This window comes from Halichoerus grypus, chromosome X (assembly GCF_964656455.1).
Source record: "Halichoerus grypus chromosome X, mHalGry1.hap1.1, whole genome shotgun sequence".
NCBI classification, from domain to species: Eukaryota; Metazoa; Chordata; class Mammalia; order Carnivora; family Phocidae; genus Halichoerus; species Halichoerus grypus.
This window is the reverse complement of record NC_135727.1, coordinates 112,505,656-112,525,490: the sequence shown is the minus strand read 5'-3', so window position 1 is coordinate 112,525,490 and position 19,835 is coordinate 112,505,656. Positions and strand designations below refer to the sequence as shown.

General features: G+C 40.2%; 1 protein-coding gene across 3 annotated transcripts in view; it reads right to left on the bottom strand.

The window, feature by feature from the left end:
* Window positions 1–9,077: 9,077 nt before the first annotated feature.
* Window positions 9,078–19,835, bottom strand: part of KLHL15 (kelch like family member 15) — a 35,082-nt gene continuing 24,324 nt past the window's right edge. For 2 of the 3 annotated variants that reach the window (XM_078064223.1, XM_078064224.1), the window contains exon 4: window positions 13,116–14,406. In XM_078064223.1, the coding sequence (XP_077920349.1) occupies window positions 13,297–14,406 (1,110 nt within the window). In that variant the 3' untranslated portion in view covers window positions 13,116–13,296. Of the gene's footprint in view, window positions 12,995–13,115; window positions 14,407–19,835 lie in introns of those variants that run through there. The other variant, XM_036105718.2, reaches the window with a different exon arrangement.

Sequence of the window (19,835 nt, the reverse complement as noted above, 5' to 3'; positions counted from 1 at the left end):
GCTACCTCGTATAACCACTTCATCGCCAAGTTGTGCCAATTGTAACCTCCAGAGCATGTCCAAATGCCACTCATTTCTCTGCCTGCAGTGTCAGCCACCACCATTGTCCTAGTGGTCATCACCCTTCACACTGCCCCGGCCCCCTTGGTGAGCTTTCCAATTCCATGCTTCCCCCTTTCAGGGACCAGATGACATTTTAAGATGTAAATCACATCAGCCACCTACTTAGAACCCTTCGATGACTTCCCATTTCCCTTAGAATAAAATACAGACTTCTCACCCAGCCTCAGGCGGCCTCGTGCGATCTGGCCCTAGTATTTGTCCGCCACATTCCCCGCCTCCCTCTCCCCAACCAGATACCCTGGTCCTCTTTCCGTCTCTCTGATGGCCCACGTGCTGTCCTGCTGCAGGGCTACACACCCCTGCCCACTTTCTATTTTTTTGGTTTTCTCTTACTGATCCTTCCTATCTCCAGCTTTATCTTCCTTCTTTAGAGAGATGCTCCCTACCTACCTAATCAGAACTAGCTTCTCCCAGGCAATCTTTTTAGGATCAGTTTTTAGTTGTGGCAACCATCATCATTTGCAGTTGTATGTTAATTTGTGTTTAAGTGTTTAATGGCTGCCTCTCACACTCTGATGATAACGTGAGGGCCTTTGGATCCAGTACCTAGAAGTGACTGGCACATAGTAGGTGTTCATGAAGCATGTGGTGAAGAACTGAATGCCATTTTCACCTGCATTCTTGGAAAGTATCTCAAGGATTTCTTTCTTGTCAGCAGGTGAATTTCCCATAATAGCCTTTCTATTCTTTACTGACTGCATACGGATTTTAATTCTGTTGTTGCCTTAGGAATTTTCTTATAGTCTTCTTTGAGTCAACTACATTTTCAACTTTTGTTCTTCATGTACCTATGACCTTTTGCTCCTTGTGCACAGAGGTTATGGTTATTTGCAATCTTTTGAAGATGCCAAATAGTTTGTACTTTTTCTTCTGGCTCTGAAAGCCAATAATTTTCCAGAAGTATTTCCTTTCTTTCAGTCTTCCAACTATTTCTTTTATGCCATAATCTTTGTTTGTAGACCCCAATTTGTTTTTTTCTTTAATCCATACACAAATAGGGGAAGACCCTCCCAGACTCAGTGTGTCAGCGGAATGTGTGGGTTGCCTTTAGTCCCAACTTGCATGCATTTGGGTAGTGTTTCCACCCCCTTGGTAAATCTGCAGCTGGAAAGTGGGTTAGTTGATGGGCATGGCTTCCTGTCCGCCTTCCAGCTTCTAACAGGCTTTCCCTTATTGTACCTCCTTGTGCTCTTGTGGTTATCACCTTCCTCTTGTCGTCCTCGTCTATGGTACTGGAAGCCAATGACAGTAAGTGAAACAGTTCTTCCTATGTCTGTGGTTGCCTACAGTGAGTGAGTAATGGGGGAGGATACGTTTTATACCACGGCCAGTCTGCCCTTACTTCCTGCCTAGTTGATTAACAGGGTTGTTCAGTTTCAATGTAAAAATGTAAAAAGGCAGTGGGTAGACTAGAGGGCATGGGGCCTGGGAGGCTAGAGTGGGCAGAGGGGATGGGGACTAGAGGTGGGCAAAGGACACAGACAGGTTTCAAGCAAGGGGCAAAACTCAGGAACAAAACTTCCTGCCTCACAGTATAGCTAATTGGGATCAATAGCTAAGAATAACCAGTCCTCTGGCTAGTAAAGGCCCGAATTTCTGCACCAGGACACAGTTGGTGTAGTAAGAACAATGTACCTTAAAAAAAAACAAAACAAAAACCTTTCTCCAGTTGCTCTCTTTCGTGAAGGGAAGCCTGAGTATTCCATAGGAGGTGAAGTATGCACCTCTTTTTCTCAGTCTAACTCTATTTGCCTTAAAATTTTCAAGGCCATTCACAATTTTATATTATGTTCTCCGTCAATCTCTCATTATTTTAATGAATTTTTATTATTTTTCTATAAGGTCATGGGAGGTTTTAATGAAAAGTTGTGAGGAGTTTTACTGGTGGACTGTAAGATCCAATTTTTCTCTTATCCTCCTTCAACAAAGAAATCTGCAGATCCACAGAATATTCATGAATATGATTTTTTTTTTTTTTTTTTTTTTTTTGCTTAACATCTGCTCCCATAGCTCTGTCAGTAAGGAATTCATCATTCCCAAAGCATTCCATATGCTTTTCCACTCTGCATTTACCCATGCAATTTCCCCTGGCACAAAACCTCTTCATTTTTTGGCCTCTAGCAACTCAAGAACAGGATGTTTCGATCCTCTTCTTGTTTTGAGCCTGAGGACACTGTGACTCCATGTTTGTTAGTACAAACATTCTAATCAGAATCATGCCAACACCGAAGAAATTTTATGAAGAACATATTTTCCCAAGCAAACTCAAATCACTTTAATTCCTTGAGATCAATTCCCTATATAAGGCAGATAAAATGTTTCTAGTACTTTTATTTGTATTTTAATGCAATTATTTTCATTTGGAAAATTCTTATTCATAAAAATGTCACTATGATTTGTTTTAAAATTTGTCCAAATCAAAAGTTTTACATTTTAACCTCTTACAAGTGATTTTACTTTTATGGCAATTAGGTCCCGTGTTGCAAATTTTGTGGGACTAAATTTTGTCAAGAAAATGTGATTCTTCCAATTGTTTTGAATCATTAACAAACGTAGTAGATAGTAGTGGTGATCCACTGATATCCCCCTGGCACTCACCCTTCAGTACACAAGAATGGTGGTTGGCTCCTGAGCACAAACACCTGCAACTCCCCACAATTCTAAGCCAATGACAGATGGAAGTTGGAGGGTAAATACCCCAGCTTCCATGTCCTCTGGTGGGATGACTCTCAGGTGTGTTCTACACGGTTTTTCCTAGTTCCCCGGGGATGTGGGTGGAGGATTGAACCCAGTTACCTCCAGTGGAAAACTGCTTGAAGATGTACCCTTCACTGGCTTCTCCCCATCCCTGTCTTACTACCCCCTCCCTAACGGACGATGCTTTCTGGAATGACCTCTTAAGTAAATTACTTGTATTCTCATCCCCCTCTAGGAGTCAGCTTCCAGGGCCCCCATCTTAAGACTACAAATGTATAAAGTTTTGCCATTGTCAGTTTTATTGTGTCATTTTTTTATGGAGTCTAAATTTTCCATGGTGTTTTTTTTTAATTTAGTTAATTCTCTGTTTAAGAAAATTTTTAATGAGTTAAAATAAGTCATCAGCCATTTTTTTCATTCGTAACAAATATCCTGTTTTATGTTGATTATTTCTACCAGTACTAGCATCCGCTTGTATAGAAGACTGATAGATTAGAGAAAGACATGTATCATATGACCTCACTGATACGAGGAATTCTTTTTTTTTTAAAGATTTTTATTTATTTATTTGACAGAGACAGACACAGTGAGAGGGGGGACACAAGCAGGGGGAGTGGGAGAGAGAAGCAGGCTCCCCGCGGAGCAGGGAGCCTGATGTGGGGCTTGATCCCAGGACCCTGGGGTCATGACCTGAGCCGAAGGCAGACGCTTAACGACTGAGCCACCCAGTCGCCGATATGAGGAATTCTTAATCTCAGGAAACAAACTGACGGTTGCTGGGGTGGCGGGGGTGGGAGGGACGGGGTGGCTGGGTGATAGACATTGGGGAGGGTATGTGCTATGGTGAGCGCTGTGAACTGTGTAAGACTGTTGAATCACAGACTGGTACCTCTGAAACAAATAATACATTATATGTTAAAAAAAAAAAAAGAAGAAGATAGCAGGAGGGGAAAAATGAAGGGGGGGGAATCGGAGGGGGAGACGAACCATGAAAGACTATGGACTCTGAAAAACAAACTGACGGTTCTAGAGGGGAGGGGGGCAGGGGGATGGGTTAGCCTGGTGATGGGTATTAAAGAGGGCACGTACTGCATGGAGCACTGGGTGTTATATGCAAACAATAAATCATGGAACACTACATCAAAAACTAATGATGTAATGTATGGTAATTAACATAACATAAAAAAATAAAATCTTAAAAAAAAAAAAGACTGATAGATTGGATCTGGGTGCATGCTTCATGTGACCTCCTGTGCTTTTTCTGAACATCCTTTCTTGAAACCCTTTTGTGTATTCTCCACCTAGAGAGATATTAATCGCCATGACGAAGTGGAAATGCCAATCCCTCCATGAAACTTTCCTTGATTCTCATCAACAGTAATTGTAACTTCGAGCTCCCACAGCATCCTGCTTTTCCCTCTATTTACACCTTTTCTTGCCTTCAGTGATTGTTTCCCCATTACATTGAGAGCAGAGTGGATCTTGTTTGTTTTCACTCCCACCTAACTTCACTCCTACCAGCACACATTGCAGGTATTCAACAAAAGTTTGAATGTAGGGGCACCTGGGTGACTCAGTCAGTTAAGCGGCTGCCTTTGGCTCAGGTCATGATCCCAGGGTCCTTGGATCGAGTCCCGCATCGGGCTCCTTGCTCAGCGGGAAGCCTGCTTCTCCCTCTCTCTCTGCAGCCCCCCTGCTTGTGCTTGCTCTCTCTGTCAAATAAATAAATAAAATCTTAAAAAAGAAGTTTGAATATATGTTTCCATTACAGAAGGTGGAACTCTTACCAAGAAACCTCTCATACTCGGCATCTAAGAATGCTGTTTAACTTCTGAGGTCTTTTTAAATATGTAATGTATACCATGCCTTTCTCATTATCTTTATCAACCTATATCTATCTCTTAGATATATTTGATTGTTAATCATTTTGCTCTATCAATACAATTCCCATCTCTTTTGTTTTCTCTAAATTGTTTTATTTGTATTTTCACATTTACTGAAATTTAATTATATGATTTAATTGCTCCAGTATTTAAAGATACCTAGTCATCGTTTGGAATAGTATGCTCAAGCGTGGCAAAGCATAGTTGATGAGGAATCCCTCCAAATCCATAACAAAACACCAAAATACCATTGAAAGATGCATAAACGCCATGTACAGGAATTCACAGGACATACATAGCAAACAGATGTGAAAAATTACTCAACATTCACTGTAATCAAAGAAACTGAAAATATAATTTTCACCTATTACATTGCTTATGATTGATTTCTTTTAGTACAGGGTGTAATAAAGAAACTCATATCCACTGCCGATGTTGGGTTATGTTGTACAGCTTTCCTGGAGCTTAATCTAGCAATATTTCTCAGGGACTTTAAATAGTTCATTTTTAAGTTTCATCTTTAGGAAATTGTATCAAGGAAATAATCAGAAGTTTGGACACTCTACATGCTTGTGTGTGTGTGTAATCAAATCAAAGAACTTTAAAAATGTAGTTGTCTCACAATAGAGGCATGGTTAAATTATGGTATAGCCATATTATGGAACACTAAACACTCACTAAAAATATTTTCAAATAAATTTTAATGAGCTGCGAAATTGTTTCTAATAAAATTTTATGTGAAATACAGCATACAAAACTATAATTATACTGATTTCCATGAACGCTCTGATCCCTCAGAGCTAGTTTTCTATTGACTCCTTATCCTCCTGGGTATGGGTCACACTTTCCTGTTTCTTTGCATGTCTCATAATTTTTTGTTGGAAACTTGACATTTTAGATAATATATGGTAGCTACTCTGGATTCCGTGTGGTGTTTTTGCTATTTTCTGGCTTGTAGTGTGCTTTGTGATCTGCCTGGAGGAATTCTGCTGAGTCTGTTCCCCACCCATTGCCCCCTCCCCGACTTGTGTACGGTCATTGATGTCTCTGCTCAGCTTTTTTTTTTTTTTAATTTTTTTCTTTTTAAGTTTGGATTCCCAGGGATCACCCAAGTCAGCATAGCTTAGTGGTCAGCCAGTGATTAATCAGAAGTTACACTTTAACACCTCGAGCCAATAAGGCTTCCACCCTTGGCTAATGAATTTGTGTGGCCTGGGGAATGCATTCAAAGTCTGAGTAGTTTCCAAGTCTATTCCAGCTTTTATTTTGTGTTTGCAAGACCTCACATCCATTCAGGGATTAGAAGCTTGCTAGGGACCTCTTAGGTCTCCCGTTAGGTGCACACAGCCTTGTCCATGAACACAGCCTTCTGGACCACCAGGGATAAAGTAGGCTGTCTCATTCCCAAGGTCTGTTCAATTTCTGGCTGGTCTGTCTGCCAGTCTACTGCTAAAACCAAGCATTACTGAGACCTCAGGCTGGCTGCAGGGCTGGCAACAATGACATGGGCTTGTCATGCTCCAAATAAAGGCAGGCCCCTCTGAGGGCCCTGGTAGAACCTCTGTGTCACATAGCTAGGGGAAGGGAAGCTGAGATGGGAGTAGCCCAGGCTGAAATAGCACAGACTCCCACCATTCTTACAGCGGTTCTGCCCATCTTGAATAAATGCTTCTCCCATTTGTTGAATGCCTTTGATCAATTTCCAGAGTCTACATTTTTTGGGACAAGTTTGCTTAGTTTTATCATTGTTTTTTAGGGATAGGATCTGCTGAGCTCCTTAACTGGCCACTCTGGAAGTCCTGCTCTGCAAACCATACAAGTTGTACACATTCATTGTACAAATTCATCCTACTCCTTGGGGGACAAAGTGGGACCTTCCTTGGGCTGTCAAATCCCCAGGGTAACGTCACCTTGGCAAAATGTCGACTTCAGCCTGGAAACTTAACTGGATCTGCAGGAAGAAATCCAATTGTACAGACCAGAGCACCTTAATTACTGGTCCTCTGTACTTGTTTTCTTCCAGTTATTCCTTAGCCAGGCTTTTTCAAGAGCATTCAAGGATCATATACATTCCACGAAAAAAAAAAAACAAACAAAAAGAGCTCTGTGGTCAACATTTGGTTTACACGAAGCTAAACAAAATCGAAAGGCGTTAACATCAGGACTTCTCAGAGCTTTTAATATGCTGTTTGTTGAGATTCTCTAGGAAAGAAAAAATATATGAAGTGTTTTCTCAACATTATTGTGACCAATGAACACATTCCCCTCCGCCCCCAGAGAATTTCAAGGGATTAATGATCTTTGAAACACGCTTTGGTGTGTTTTACTTGAAAATTTCTGCCTGGATCAGACATACTGAGATGTTAAGGGAAGAAGTATGTTCACAACTATGATAGCTGTATGCATTACCCTTCTAGACAAGGGAAAGGTGGGAGTGGAAATGAATGGAGGAAATCCCTCAGGGAGGTCAATTTCAGCAGACAATCGAGCTCTCCAATACAGCTGCCCCTCCTCACCAGGAGCATTTCATTGGTAACCTTCCAAGTTTCTGTGTTTCTTTAAGGAGGCCTTCCCATGTGCCTGGCTTAAGTCAGACTCTTGGAAAATCAAGACACGGTATCTGCCCTCAAGGAGTACAGTTAAGGGTGAGATAGAGAAGAGTTACAACCTGGGTATCAGAAGAGGCAGGATGTGGGTGTCCACAAGGTGCTGTGGTAAGACCAATGGCACAGTTAGCCTGGACCGAGGCGTTCAAGACTTGACAAAGGCCATGATGTCCAGGCTGATTCTTGCAGGCCAAAGAAGGCTTAGCCAGGAAAGGCAAAGGGGAAGAGCATGTGCAAAGGCAGAGAGGCCAGAGGAAACACATAGCGTATTCAGGGGACTCCAAGTTGCTTATGTAGCTAGGATGTGGGGTGTAGAGGAACGGACGGGTACAAAGGTAGCAAAACACAAAGGGCTTTGCGTGGCACGCTGCCGAGTCTGGCTCTTATTCTCAGAGTGAAGGGAGAGTATGAAAGGCTGTTCAATCTCAGGATGATTGACCCTTCAAAAGCTCCCTCTGGCAGCAGTGTAGAAAAAAGACTGTGGAGGTAGATCAGAAAGCCAGCTCCCAGAGGCCAGCAAGAATAATGAGGGCCTGAACGAACCAAGATGCTGGGGTGAAGTGGACAGAAGCAGTGGTAGAGCATTCCTGGGCTTCTGACTTGAACAGTCCCAGGCAATGGTAGGCCACGTAACAGAGGGAACACAGGACAAGGGGCAGGTGTTTGGGAAGGAGATAATGCATTCAGGTTCGCACTTGTTCAGTTTGAAATTCTGACAAAACATGTGCGAGATGTTCAGGAGATGGGTGGAACTCTGGGTTGAGACCCAGATTTGACAGGTGTCAGGACAGAAGCTGTTTGAAGCCATAGGTGTGGAGAGAAAGGGCAGGGACTGTGTAGACTGAGCAGCAGACAAAACTGGCGGGGAACCGTATCTCCCTCTTCCAAATGCCTACAGCATCTGCCTGTAGCTCAGATGGAATTTGTCACAGGCTGCAACATTTTAGCTCCGTGCCTGGGGGGTACAAAAAGTATCATGCTAGATGTGAAGGTACAGAATAAAAGAAGGTCCTTTCGTCCAAGGAGACTATGATGTCGTTGTGGTGAAAGAATTCTACCCAACTCTTATGCAAAATGAAATGAAGAGCTATGAATACGTTGAGCATAGAAGAGGCAATTAATCCAATGGAAGAGATAACACACGTTTCTGGAAGAAAGGAGAGCATCTGAGTTGGGGTGGGAAAAGAAGTGGATTTTGCAAGCAGGGAAGGGGAAAGAAGGCAAGTAATTTGAGGCTGGAAACTAACAGAAATCACAACAGAATGGAGTGCGGGAAGTGACAGAGGGAAAGAGGCTGGAAAGGTGGCTTGAGGCCAGGATCCAGGGAATCCTGCTGAGATTTCTCAGGAGTCCATTTTAAAGAAGGTACACACGAGCCTATGTACATCCAAGGGCCTGTGATGTAGCAGCTTCATTTCCGCCTATTCACTAATTTCAGAAATGCCTTTAAGAACAATCAATCATAAATGCTAAAGGAAACCTACAAAATCGCCACACTGCATTTCCATTCTGCAAAACTCTGCGTTAGTGGAACTTTAATTACTTGGCTTCATTATAAAATTTCCATTGCATGTAAGTGTAAATAATTTCACTCTAATGCACTCATTTGAATCTGTGGCTGAAAGCATTGGTAGAAATCCCATTTTTGTGGCACTTCCTTGGCACATTGAAGGAAAACAAAATGTATACTGTTAATCAAGTCACGAGTGACTCTGAAAGTGACGGGTTGCATAAAGATAGCAAATAATAAGAGAAAAATAGATTTTAAAGATTAAAAATATTTTATTTAAACTTTTCTTCATAAACACTTTTAACATTTTTTTTCAATTTAAAAACAGAATGGATAGCATAAACATGTTTGAATAGATTATATTCACGGCTTGGGAAAAATTACCTGACAAAAATGTAAAGGCTTTCAAAACAGGTATAAAAGGCAAACCTTAAATTATTCTAAGATTTTTAAATCGGCCCTAGGATTATTTGACTACTGGCCCAAAATGTACCTAAAGGTCAAAATATTTTTCTATAGACAAAGTATGCCCAAGAGGTAGAGGGCATATACAAGTTAGGTAGAAAATAACCTCTCCGACCACCTCACTGGAACTCTCCTTCAGAAAGCAAACACCTAATCCTTACTGATATACTGATTAATAAGGTTTTTAATGCAGTTGTTCCCAAAGATGTAAAACGAGAATCCAAGGATACTGAGGGGAACAGACCGAGCTGATGGTGCTCTCTCGGCGTTGCTCGCGTGATACCCGAGGCGCACGGGTACAGGCGCTGAAGGGCTAGGACTTCCACGAGCCTTCCTATGCCAGTCTATGTCTACTGAATATTTGACTTTATAAACTCTCAATAAACTAATTTTTCAGGACTTCCATTTTTAAGATAAATCTCTTTTTAGAAGATATTTATTCCCAAACCAACTCTAATCTGATTGAACAAACATATGATCCCTAAAAATGTTCAGAGTACAAAAAAAAAATCAAAAATGTATAATAGGCAAAAAAGAAAAATGGCACTAGCAGTTTTACTGCCATATAGCCCTCAGTTATATCTAATTTACACTATTATCTATGTTGTGTTTTACTTTAGTCTAAAACTTTAAATTATGTATTCTCAAAAGAGCTAGTCTTTTCTGAGAGATAGCTTATAAACTGAAATATCAATTTATATTATAAACTGAAATGTTATGACCTACAACCACATATACATATATAAAAATAGTCCCACTGAACGTCTGACATGTTTAGATTATGCAGCTCAAATAATTTGTTATAAAATATTTTAAAGCTTAGTTTCATGTAATTAAGACAAAACTCTCCATTTTTACCACTTCTCCCCACACAAATGTGTGTGTCCTTTACTATGACTCGAGCAGGCTTCCCAGAATGAGGTGTCCAAAGGTGCTGCTTTAGAAAAGATAAGTGAAGGGCTCAGTCAATATTTCACAAATTAGAGTAACACGCACACAGAGCAGAGTAATGAGGACACAGAGAATGCTGTCTCAAGAAAAGCTAATAGTTCTATTAAGCTTTGCTTTTTTTTAAAACCAGTAGTATTTCTTCCAATATAAAACCTTCAATGTGAGAATCTTGAATTTTATGAAATGGCTGTAGTGCAAGGATTTTCTTTAAGCAGACTAAAATCAAAACTGAGAAGGCCAAAGATATGGAAGAGAACAAACATTTCTAATTAAGATGAAATTAATGAAGACTGACTATTTTTGTAAAGTCTGCTGTTTAAAATGTAAAGTGAAAACACACAAGGATCACAACAGTTACACTGTATAGTTTCCAATCTGACTGAATTTTTTTAAAACCACTATTTTGAGCACATATAATGTATATAAACAAAAATGGTTCTAAATGAAGCACACAAAAAATAAACTTGAAAAAAATTCTATGGAAAAACTTTCCATAGTTTAGTATAACAAAAATAAATCTCTTTCAGCAACTAAACCATAATTTTAAAAGGGAATGTAAGTTAATCATGGATTTAAAACAACCTATATTAGCACTACATATAAACGGATGAGTTTTCTCAATACATTCAGAACCCAAGCAATAGCAACTATTCTTAAAGCTCAAAACTGATTACAGCTAACATCAGGTCAGACATGACTTACGTGTGAAGCTGAACCCAGAGTTAGTTCAAGTTAAGATTTCACAAATTTTCTAAAACATGAACTTTGATCTTGGTCTTGTGTCTTGAGAATGGAAGACCAAGAATACGCAACTGTCTGCCCAGATTTTACCCTAACTAGGGCTATGAAGTCATATCTAAGCAATTAAAGAGAACCACCACTGGTGTGTGAAGTGTAAAAGCCTGATAGGGGTACCCTGTCTCGGTCTTTTCCAGCAAAAGACAACGATGAGGAAAATAATGAAGACATTATTGTTATTTTCTTTAAAGCAAGACAGCACACACACAAAACAGTAAACCAACTAATGTATTAGAAAAAGAACTAAATGGCTAACCTAATTCCTAACTTTCAAAAGTAAAATGATTTTTAAAAGGTAGAAAAAGCCTTTTACCCATATTACCATGGGAAACAAGATACCGAATTCCATTTTTAGAAAGTGAAAGCAAATGACACAACCACTTAATAAAAATTTAAGTCTCATATACAAAAGAACATCATTAACTTGATTTCTAAAACCAATGCCACTGTTTCTCTTTCTCAAAAACTACTTGTGTACCTGACTGTTTCTTAAACTCAAACGCCTCCAGTTTTGGAGTTTTAAAATCAGGTGTTTTTTTCATAGTTATCTAATCTAATTACAAAAAAAAAAAAAAAAAAAAAGCAAAAGTCTTCACATTTCCATGACTTCACTCTTCCATTTTGTGTTCAGTGGTGGCAGCAGCAAAAAAAAAAAGGTGAAACTAGAAATTTTATACAACAGCCATAGAAGAAGGCATTGCAATATTGCACCAATATCCTAAGACCTGGCAAGTTTTGCCAGTGTAGAACTAGTCTGTATCAGATAGAGACTCTACTCAGGAGAAAATGGCATCAATGTGAATGATCCACTCCCTGGTTATTCTTGCTTAATCTTGTCAACTACGCATTCTTCCTTCGAATTTAAAGAGTTGAAAGGTGCGCGGCTAATCCTAAAACACTTACTATATAAATGCTTTTCAACAGTTATTCTTGATCTGTTCTGAACTTCGGGGTTACTATCCTTCATGCTAGTAGCTTTCAGTAAATAAAACAAAGGCTGAGGGCTTACATCCCCAGTGCCATTAAGTATTCTGTACTAAATAAACAAGTAGATATGACCAGTAAGATTATAATTCTGTTTCTTACCTCTACGTCAAAAATGAGCTCAAATTTTCCACGAGTTGCTACTTTCCATTCAATAACAGATGCAGCAGCCTTACTGAGTGTAAAGAATGGGAGTTGCACTTACTTTCAAGGGGCCTCTATTTAGGAGTCTGGTATTACCTAAATGCTCTTTAAAAGTGCTTGCGCGCCGCAGGGCCCGGGCTGCGTCTACCACTCCGATTCTCACTAAAAACAGGGTAACGTTAAACAGACTGCAAAGAAAAACATTTTCAAAAACAAGACATACATTGATAAGGAACACTAACATTTACTTTTGAAAAGAAAATATAAAATGTTAGTTTTCAGAAATCCATACATGTTTCAGGAATACACGGAGCTCAAATATTACTGAATCAGTATGGAGTGAAGATAGGCTACTTTGATACCAAATGAGGACTCCAGTTATTTTAACTTTCTAAAAATGTTAATACATGAAAAGACGTTACATCTAAAATTCAACAAGTATGGCAAACCGTGTGTGCAAGTGCACTAGCTTAAAAATATAGAATCCTAACCACGCATAAAAGGAAATGTGCCTTATATGTTCATAAGATGTATGCAAGTATGGATATGCTTTCACTAACACAATGCAGGTAAGAGAAGGCAGCTTAGAAATAGTGTTTTGAATATAAAAAAGTTAATTTTGTAGAAAATTTATATTTTTGCATTTTCAGCAAAAAGCCATGCAAAAAGGTCAAGAGTTTTAAACTTAAATCATAAAACCAAAAGGTCTAACAGACTGTAATACACTGAAATAAACGTTCCAAAAGATTTCAGATCGGGAGAGGAACCGAAATTACATCCAGTGACACTTATCAGGTCTTCTCTTAGAAGATGCAGGACTCCTACGCTGACATCTGAAAGAAATGTTTAAAGCATAAAATCAACTTCCCAGATAAGTGGATCACTCTATTCAACTGCTTCTGGAAGTAGTTTCAAGAGCTAGCGCTTAGAATGAACTTACTGCATGAGTTTGAGGCCACTAAAAAGACAAAAAAAAAAAAAAGGATGCTAGCACAGAATGAAAAATTTTTTACGATATTAGACCAATGGCTTTGATAGTAAAACTGGTGAGGTTTTTCTTTATGTTTTTTTTAATTAACTACTTTGTCACAAACAAATTTTTTGTTTGGCTTTTTTTAAAGGGAGAAAGATGTCATTAGTTGCAACGTCTGACCTCGTCCAGTATATATTCCGGGAAATGCAGGTTGCACACTTGTAAACCATCCAGCTTGCAGGGCATCCGCGGGTACTCATCTTCCTTCCACTTGTTTTCTTCCGGATCAAAAGTGAGGATGGAATCGCTGTAATGACCGTTGTAGCAAAGGCCTCCAAGAACCATTATTTGTTTGTCCAGCACAGTCACACCATGGCCACTTCTGCCAATTGGCATGGATGCCAAGATGGTCCACTGATCAGTCTCTGGGTTGTACACTTCTGTGGAAGGGCATCCCTGAGACTCAAAAGAGGCCCTCAAGATCACACAAACACCACCGAAGACATAAAGCTTGCCGTTGTAAGAAATCATCTTGTGAAAGCATCTTGCGTAATTCATTTTGCTCTTATTCTCCCAACAGTTGGTAACCACTTGCGTTCTCCTGGTCCGCTGCTCTATGGTCCCTTCTTTACTGGGGTCGAACACGCACACTTGTTTGGAGGTGGAAGATGAGGTGATTCCACCAGTGATAAACAACTTGTTATTGAGCACTGTCCCTTCGTGTCCGTATTTGTTAACTGGATAAGGATCCACGAATTCCCATTTATCATTGGTGATGTCATATCTCTCAGTGGAATAGAAAGTCTCATCTCTGGTTCTGCCAGCTACGGCGTAAATGAACTTCCCAATAACACCAACTGCAAACTCTGAACGTGGCACTGACATGTCTGCCATCCGGAGCCAAGAGTTCTGCCTCGGGTCATACCTGAACACTTTGGAAGAAGCATGGAATTCGCCATCCGGGCCCAGTTCTTCCCCGCCCAACAAGAACACGAAGTTATTGACGATAGCAAGGCAGTCTGGGCGCAGAGGAACTTGGGGGCCCTCCAGTTCCCACCAGACTCTTGGTTTCTTTAAGAGAAGGATTTTACTGTTAACCATGCTATGTCCAATCATTCCTCGGAATACTGTAGTTTGGGGTTTGGCAGAGCGGATGCGGCTTGATTTCATGTCCAACAAAGGCTGCTGGTGGACGTTCTGAAAGTAATTCAGTGCTTGGTCAACTTCATAGCGCAGCTGTCGGGAGTATCTGTAAAATTCGGATGTCTTAACCTAAGAATACAAGTAGAAGAATTTAACCAAAAGAAAGAGCATCAACGGCAAACAAAATATCAAAGCCAACTAAGGTGATTAGTGTATGATTTGAGGCTTACTGTACTAAAACTGCTTTTCCTGTTAAGATCACATACTTCTTTTTTAAACAAAGCTATCATCATATTTGTTTTTATAATAATCTATGCACATCCCCAAGCCTTTTAAAATAAACAAGTTATTTTCCAGGAACAAGCTAAACTCCTCTAACAAAATGTACTAATCATCTATTCTATGTGAGGCCCTGGGATACAAGTGGTGATTATGAGGACAAACAGAGGTTTCACAGTAGAGGGAATCACGGCCATGGTTTCCTTAACCACAAGGAACACTGTAAGAGCAACCGTGACTGAGTAACTTGGGCAATCAAGTTAGTGAGTTAGTAAAAATTTAAATAGACACGAAATTCTCAGTAGGTTTTTGATATAAAGACTTGGTCAGATATCAGCAACTCCTACAACCATAATCCAGGTGACGAGGTCCAATTTTTTCCTCTTTGTTTTTGGAGCTGGAACTACCCCATTGTGATGATTTTTTGTTACCAAGACCTTATGAAGCAATTTTAAGTATTGTGCTAAGTTCTATGGGGAGATAAAAATGTTAAGTATAAGATGGGGTCTGTTTCCTCAAAGAACTTCGAATATGTCTGGGGAAATGAAAATATAGATTTGCCAACAAGTAAATGAGGCGGTTGACGGTTGGCAATGAGAGTGTACAGCCCATCTTTGAGTGCTGCAGACCGGAAGATCTGAAACATACCAAACTGGCCCAAAACACTGACGGGCTCCCTTGTGGAAGAGGGAGGAAGCTGGACAACCATGAAGAAAAAGCCTGTTATCATAATGGCAAGGTGAGAGTCTTCCATTTCGACGGGAAAATCAGATATTGAGAGAGCAAATGGGCAGAAGTGCGTGACTGATGTGAAGTAGCGATAGGGTGCAAAAGTCAGGGCTCGAAGTGATCTGAGGATTTAGACTTGAGGCGCTCTGGAGAGTGGTGTCACTAAGGGACACTGGAGAGGCATTCACTTCACTGGTGATCAATCTGAACTGCTGGGAGGATGCGGACGTGGAAAGCTCTAGGAGCCTCTGGGGAATCCGGGGTGATTGCTTGGGAGGGAGCCGGCACCAGGCATATTTATTTAGGAGCTTCCTTTTCCTACATCTCCTTGTTTTCCTCCCTCTTTCCTAGCTTTCTCATTCACTCCCCACCTTGGCCCAAAAAATGTCTGAAACAGAAAGGACCACAAATGTGTTTTAAGTATATTGGTAACTGTATTTCAATATAATTGGCTTCCTTTGTAATCCCAAGCATTTAACTTTATGGATTTTAAATCATTATTCTGAGGGGTCCTTCTGTGGGTTTCACCAGGCTAGCAAAAGGGTAAACGGCACAAAAAAGGTTGAGAATTCCTTGTCTTACTACGTAAAAGAGAAAAAACGGACGTCAATACTGCACTGGGGCTTTATGTGTGATATCTCAAGTTAAACTATTCCTCCCATGAGAGAGTAATAATCATCCCTATTTTCCTGATGAAAAAATTGAGGCGTAGAACCTTAAGTGACTTGCCCAAATTGTTTACATGACTAAAACTGGCAGAGCTGGGATCTGAACCTTGATCCAGGACAGTCTTGCTCCAAAGCTATTTCCAATAGGTTACTGCACAGCTTCCACTACTCATTAGAAAACTCTAAATGACAAACTCATTTATTAAAACACTTAACATACATGTTCAACGAATTAGCCTAATGACCCTTCTCAAGGAAAAGATAGTATAATGGTCCTTGAAACAAAGAATCAATTGTATGGATCACAATGACTGGGCATCCAACCCCATTCTTCCTAGCAAAACACTAAGCGTGGAAGAGATCAAATAATGAATAATGGTAAAGAAGTAATTTCAATAAACAGACTAATAATATAATAAAAATAGCAGATCTGAAGTCTCATCCTCTACTTTTACTTCACATATAAAAAGGTACAGAACGAAGGAAATGAAGTGAGCTGCAATCTCTTATGAGGAACAATGGAAACCTGTACAGCTGTCATCACTGAGTGCTTAGTAACATGGAATGACGTCCACAATATATTCAGTTTTTAAAAAGCAACAGTACACTGGTAGCCCAATTAAGTAAGATTTTGTGTATGCATGCTTGTGTTAATAGTGATTATCTCTGAAACTTCACAAACATCTTTGCATTCTTTTTCATGTATCATATTTATAAACAAAAAGAGTCTTGCCATTTAAAAACTGGGTCTCTTAAAACCATCAAAAATATATTTGCTTAGGAAAAATGAGCATCTTTTCATCTTTCCATTTCTCCTATGAATTGCCTAATAGTGTACCTCATCCATTTTCATCATCTTTTTATTTGCAAGAGCTAAAAGGCAATACCCTGGAAATCAGCAAGAAACATAAACCTCAAATTAAATATTTAAGTGCCTACTGTGCACAGCCAGTGGCCTGAGAACTACACAGGTTTTGAGGTAATAGAATCCCGTCCAGCACTGTAATTAAGCACCATGTCAAGCTGCCCAGTATGGCGATTAAGAATCCAGTTTAGAAAATATCCAACTTTGGCACTCACGAGTTGTGGGATCTTGGGCAAGTGACTCAACATCCTTATAGCCATTTCCTCATCTGTATTATTGGGAAAACAATAGTAGCACTATGCCTCATAACCCTAAGGTAGGAGATAGGCAAGGTCATCTACGTGAAAAGGACAGTATGGTGCCTGTCACGTGGCAGTGTACAACAATAGCCATTATTAGCTACTACCACTGACCAGTGGACACCTGTAGGCGTGTCAGCTTAAGTCGATGCATCTGATGATGTGTTTTCGGTCTGCATAAAAATTCAGTCTCAGAAATTAGAGGAGAAAGGAGAGAAACTGTTACTCTGGACCTAATCTTCCCCCAAAAAACATGATTAGTAAGATGCAAGAAGGAGGAAGCTTTAAAGCAGCCATGTCACTTGGAGATCGAGAAGGGAAGGGGAATGCTGCACATATTGGATAGACAGATTTCAAGTTTTTTAAAGGAAAATTAGGATCAATTCCAAGATCGGAAACTGTGTAAAGAAGCTCAAGAAGGCTTGGAGGCTCTCAGAAGCATAATGCTGACTGCATAATTGCAAAACACACTGATGAGGGAAGAAAAGGGGAAAGTATCTAAAAAATCTGATGTGCTGCACAGAGAGCTTTCTGGGATTCAGATGTTAAAAAACCACTTACAACAGATGGTAAAAAAAAAAAAAAAAAACAAGCACATAAAACAAGAATCACAAAGGGTGAAATGGAGCTGTAAGAATACTGTGAACAAGGCTAAAGCCTCAGGATGAACTGTGACTTAAAAAAGTGCCAGATAATGAATAAATGGCATCTTAGAGGTTAAAGTAAAAAGAAGTAGAGGCAAACGTGAAGCCCCTCCTGGATGGGGTGGTTAATGTAATATTAACAAAGACTAATAGCCTTCTCCTATTTTATTTCCATTCTTGGCTATGGATGTTCTATTCTTTCTAATCTGAAGATCAAACACAATGACTAAGAAGAAACTTAAATCCAAGATGGCTGAGAAAAAAAAAGAAAAACTAGATAGATATTCTCACTAGGTTCAAGTCATGTGATCTCAAAATCACATCCTGGGATCCTGAGAGGCTTCACAGAAAAGGCTGCTTAATTGCTTTCCGTAATCTGTGCGGAATCATGAAGACTGGGAAAGGACTAGAAGCCAGACTTCCAAACTACAGACTGGTTAGCCTGAGGCTGATCTGGATTGTTAAAAAATACCACTTGCGATAAGAAAGCCTACATGCTGAGAAGCAGCATGGACTCACCCAGCAATGCCAAGGCTTGACCACTTCCAGTTGAATGTTTGAGGATGTAACAGAACTGATAGAGAATGAGAGAACCTATGACTTTGGCAAAGTAATCAACAAGCCTAATGATAAAGATTAACACCAGGGAGCCATGAACCACCTAAAACTGCAGAAATAATTGTGTTAATGCATTCCGGGGGGGAGGGGGGTGGGGTAAGGTGAGATGGTGGGAAGTCCAGAGCTTTCGTCAAATACTCCAGGGCTCCGTGAACTCCAAATGTAAAGCTATAACTGACTATCCTCAATACGAAAAAATGTGATATGGCAGAATAAAATCATGGACTGAATCAAAACAGACAATCCCACCCTCTCTGTTTGGTGAAACCACAGCTAAGAGGGCTAAGTTCCATCGCTACAATTTAGACATCACAAAGCGGACCACATCCCGGGGAAAAGGATCCAACCCATCGGAAAAAAATGGTAAAACTGACGAGGAATGTTTAAGCTCAAGAGAAGACTCAGGAGAAAGATGGCAACCGTTTTCAGGACCAGTCAGCAGAGGTTAGAGGGAAGATTTTAGGCCAGCAGAGGGAAAAGCTTTGTAATTAGAACTGTCAAGATAACGGATGTTCATCACATTATTCTAAGAGCACAGAAACTGGGAACAACTCAAATATCTAGCAACAAGACACTGGTTGAATAAACTCTTGTATGCAGTCTTTACCATATGCAGTCATTAAAAAGAAGGTTAATCCACATGCACTAACACAGATGTTCAAAATGTCAAATGATAAAAACTGCAGAAGCGTATAATATTCTCAAAAACTCAAAACGGACTGTTTTACACAGCTGGCAGTACACCAAGAGGAAAACGTATGTATACACACACAACATAGAGTTGCCCCTTCTCAGGGTCTATACAGGTCTGTACTTGGCTTTTTTACAAGGACTGCCGTCAGAAGGGCATGGGTACATATTTTCCCTAAGTCAGGACTGTCTACCTCTGGACTCAGGGAGCATTCCTGCCAGTGGAGGTAGTCCAGGTGTGACCGTGTATCAGGAGCACCGGAGAGGGGTCCTGGTGTCACGTAAGGACGAGGCACCATGGCCTGTGTGACAGCCTTCCACCTTCCGAACCCAGGCTCTTACAGATCCCATCAAACTGAGTCAGCTGAACTTCTTACAGTCATTTTCCTGTCTCTCGTTTTCTACCCAACCCTCGGGTCCCTTTGTCCTCTTCTCCATTCATTCTATCATGTTCCTTTGAATCTCGAGTTCCAAAGAGTTTTAAAAGTTACTTCAAGTCTATGTCAAAATTCACATCACAGCTACATATCTCTATCCAGCCTGTTCTACCTGTAGGCCCCCAACAATGGAAGCTGTGCCTTTGAGATAGTTGATTATACTGCAGAACATCTAACCAATGAAATTTAGCTCCTCCTCTCTGCCACAGCTAGAAGTTCTAGATCTACCTTGCCCTTTTCCCAGAGCTAGGATTTTCCTCTAAAACCAGACAATATCGATAAGCACAATTAGTTTCTTCTTTCATTATAGAAATGGAGAATTAATGCCT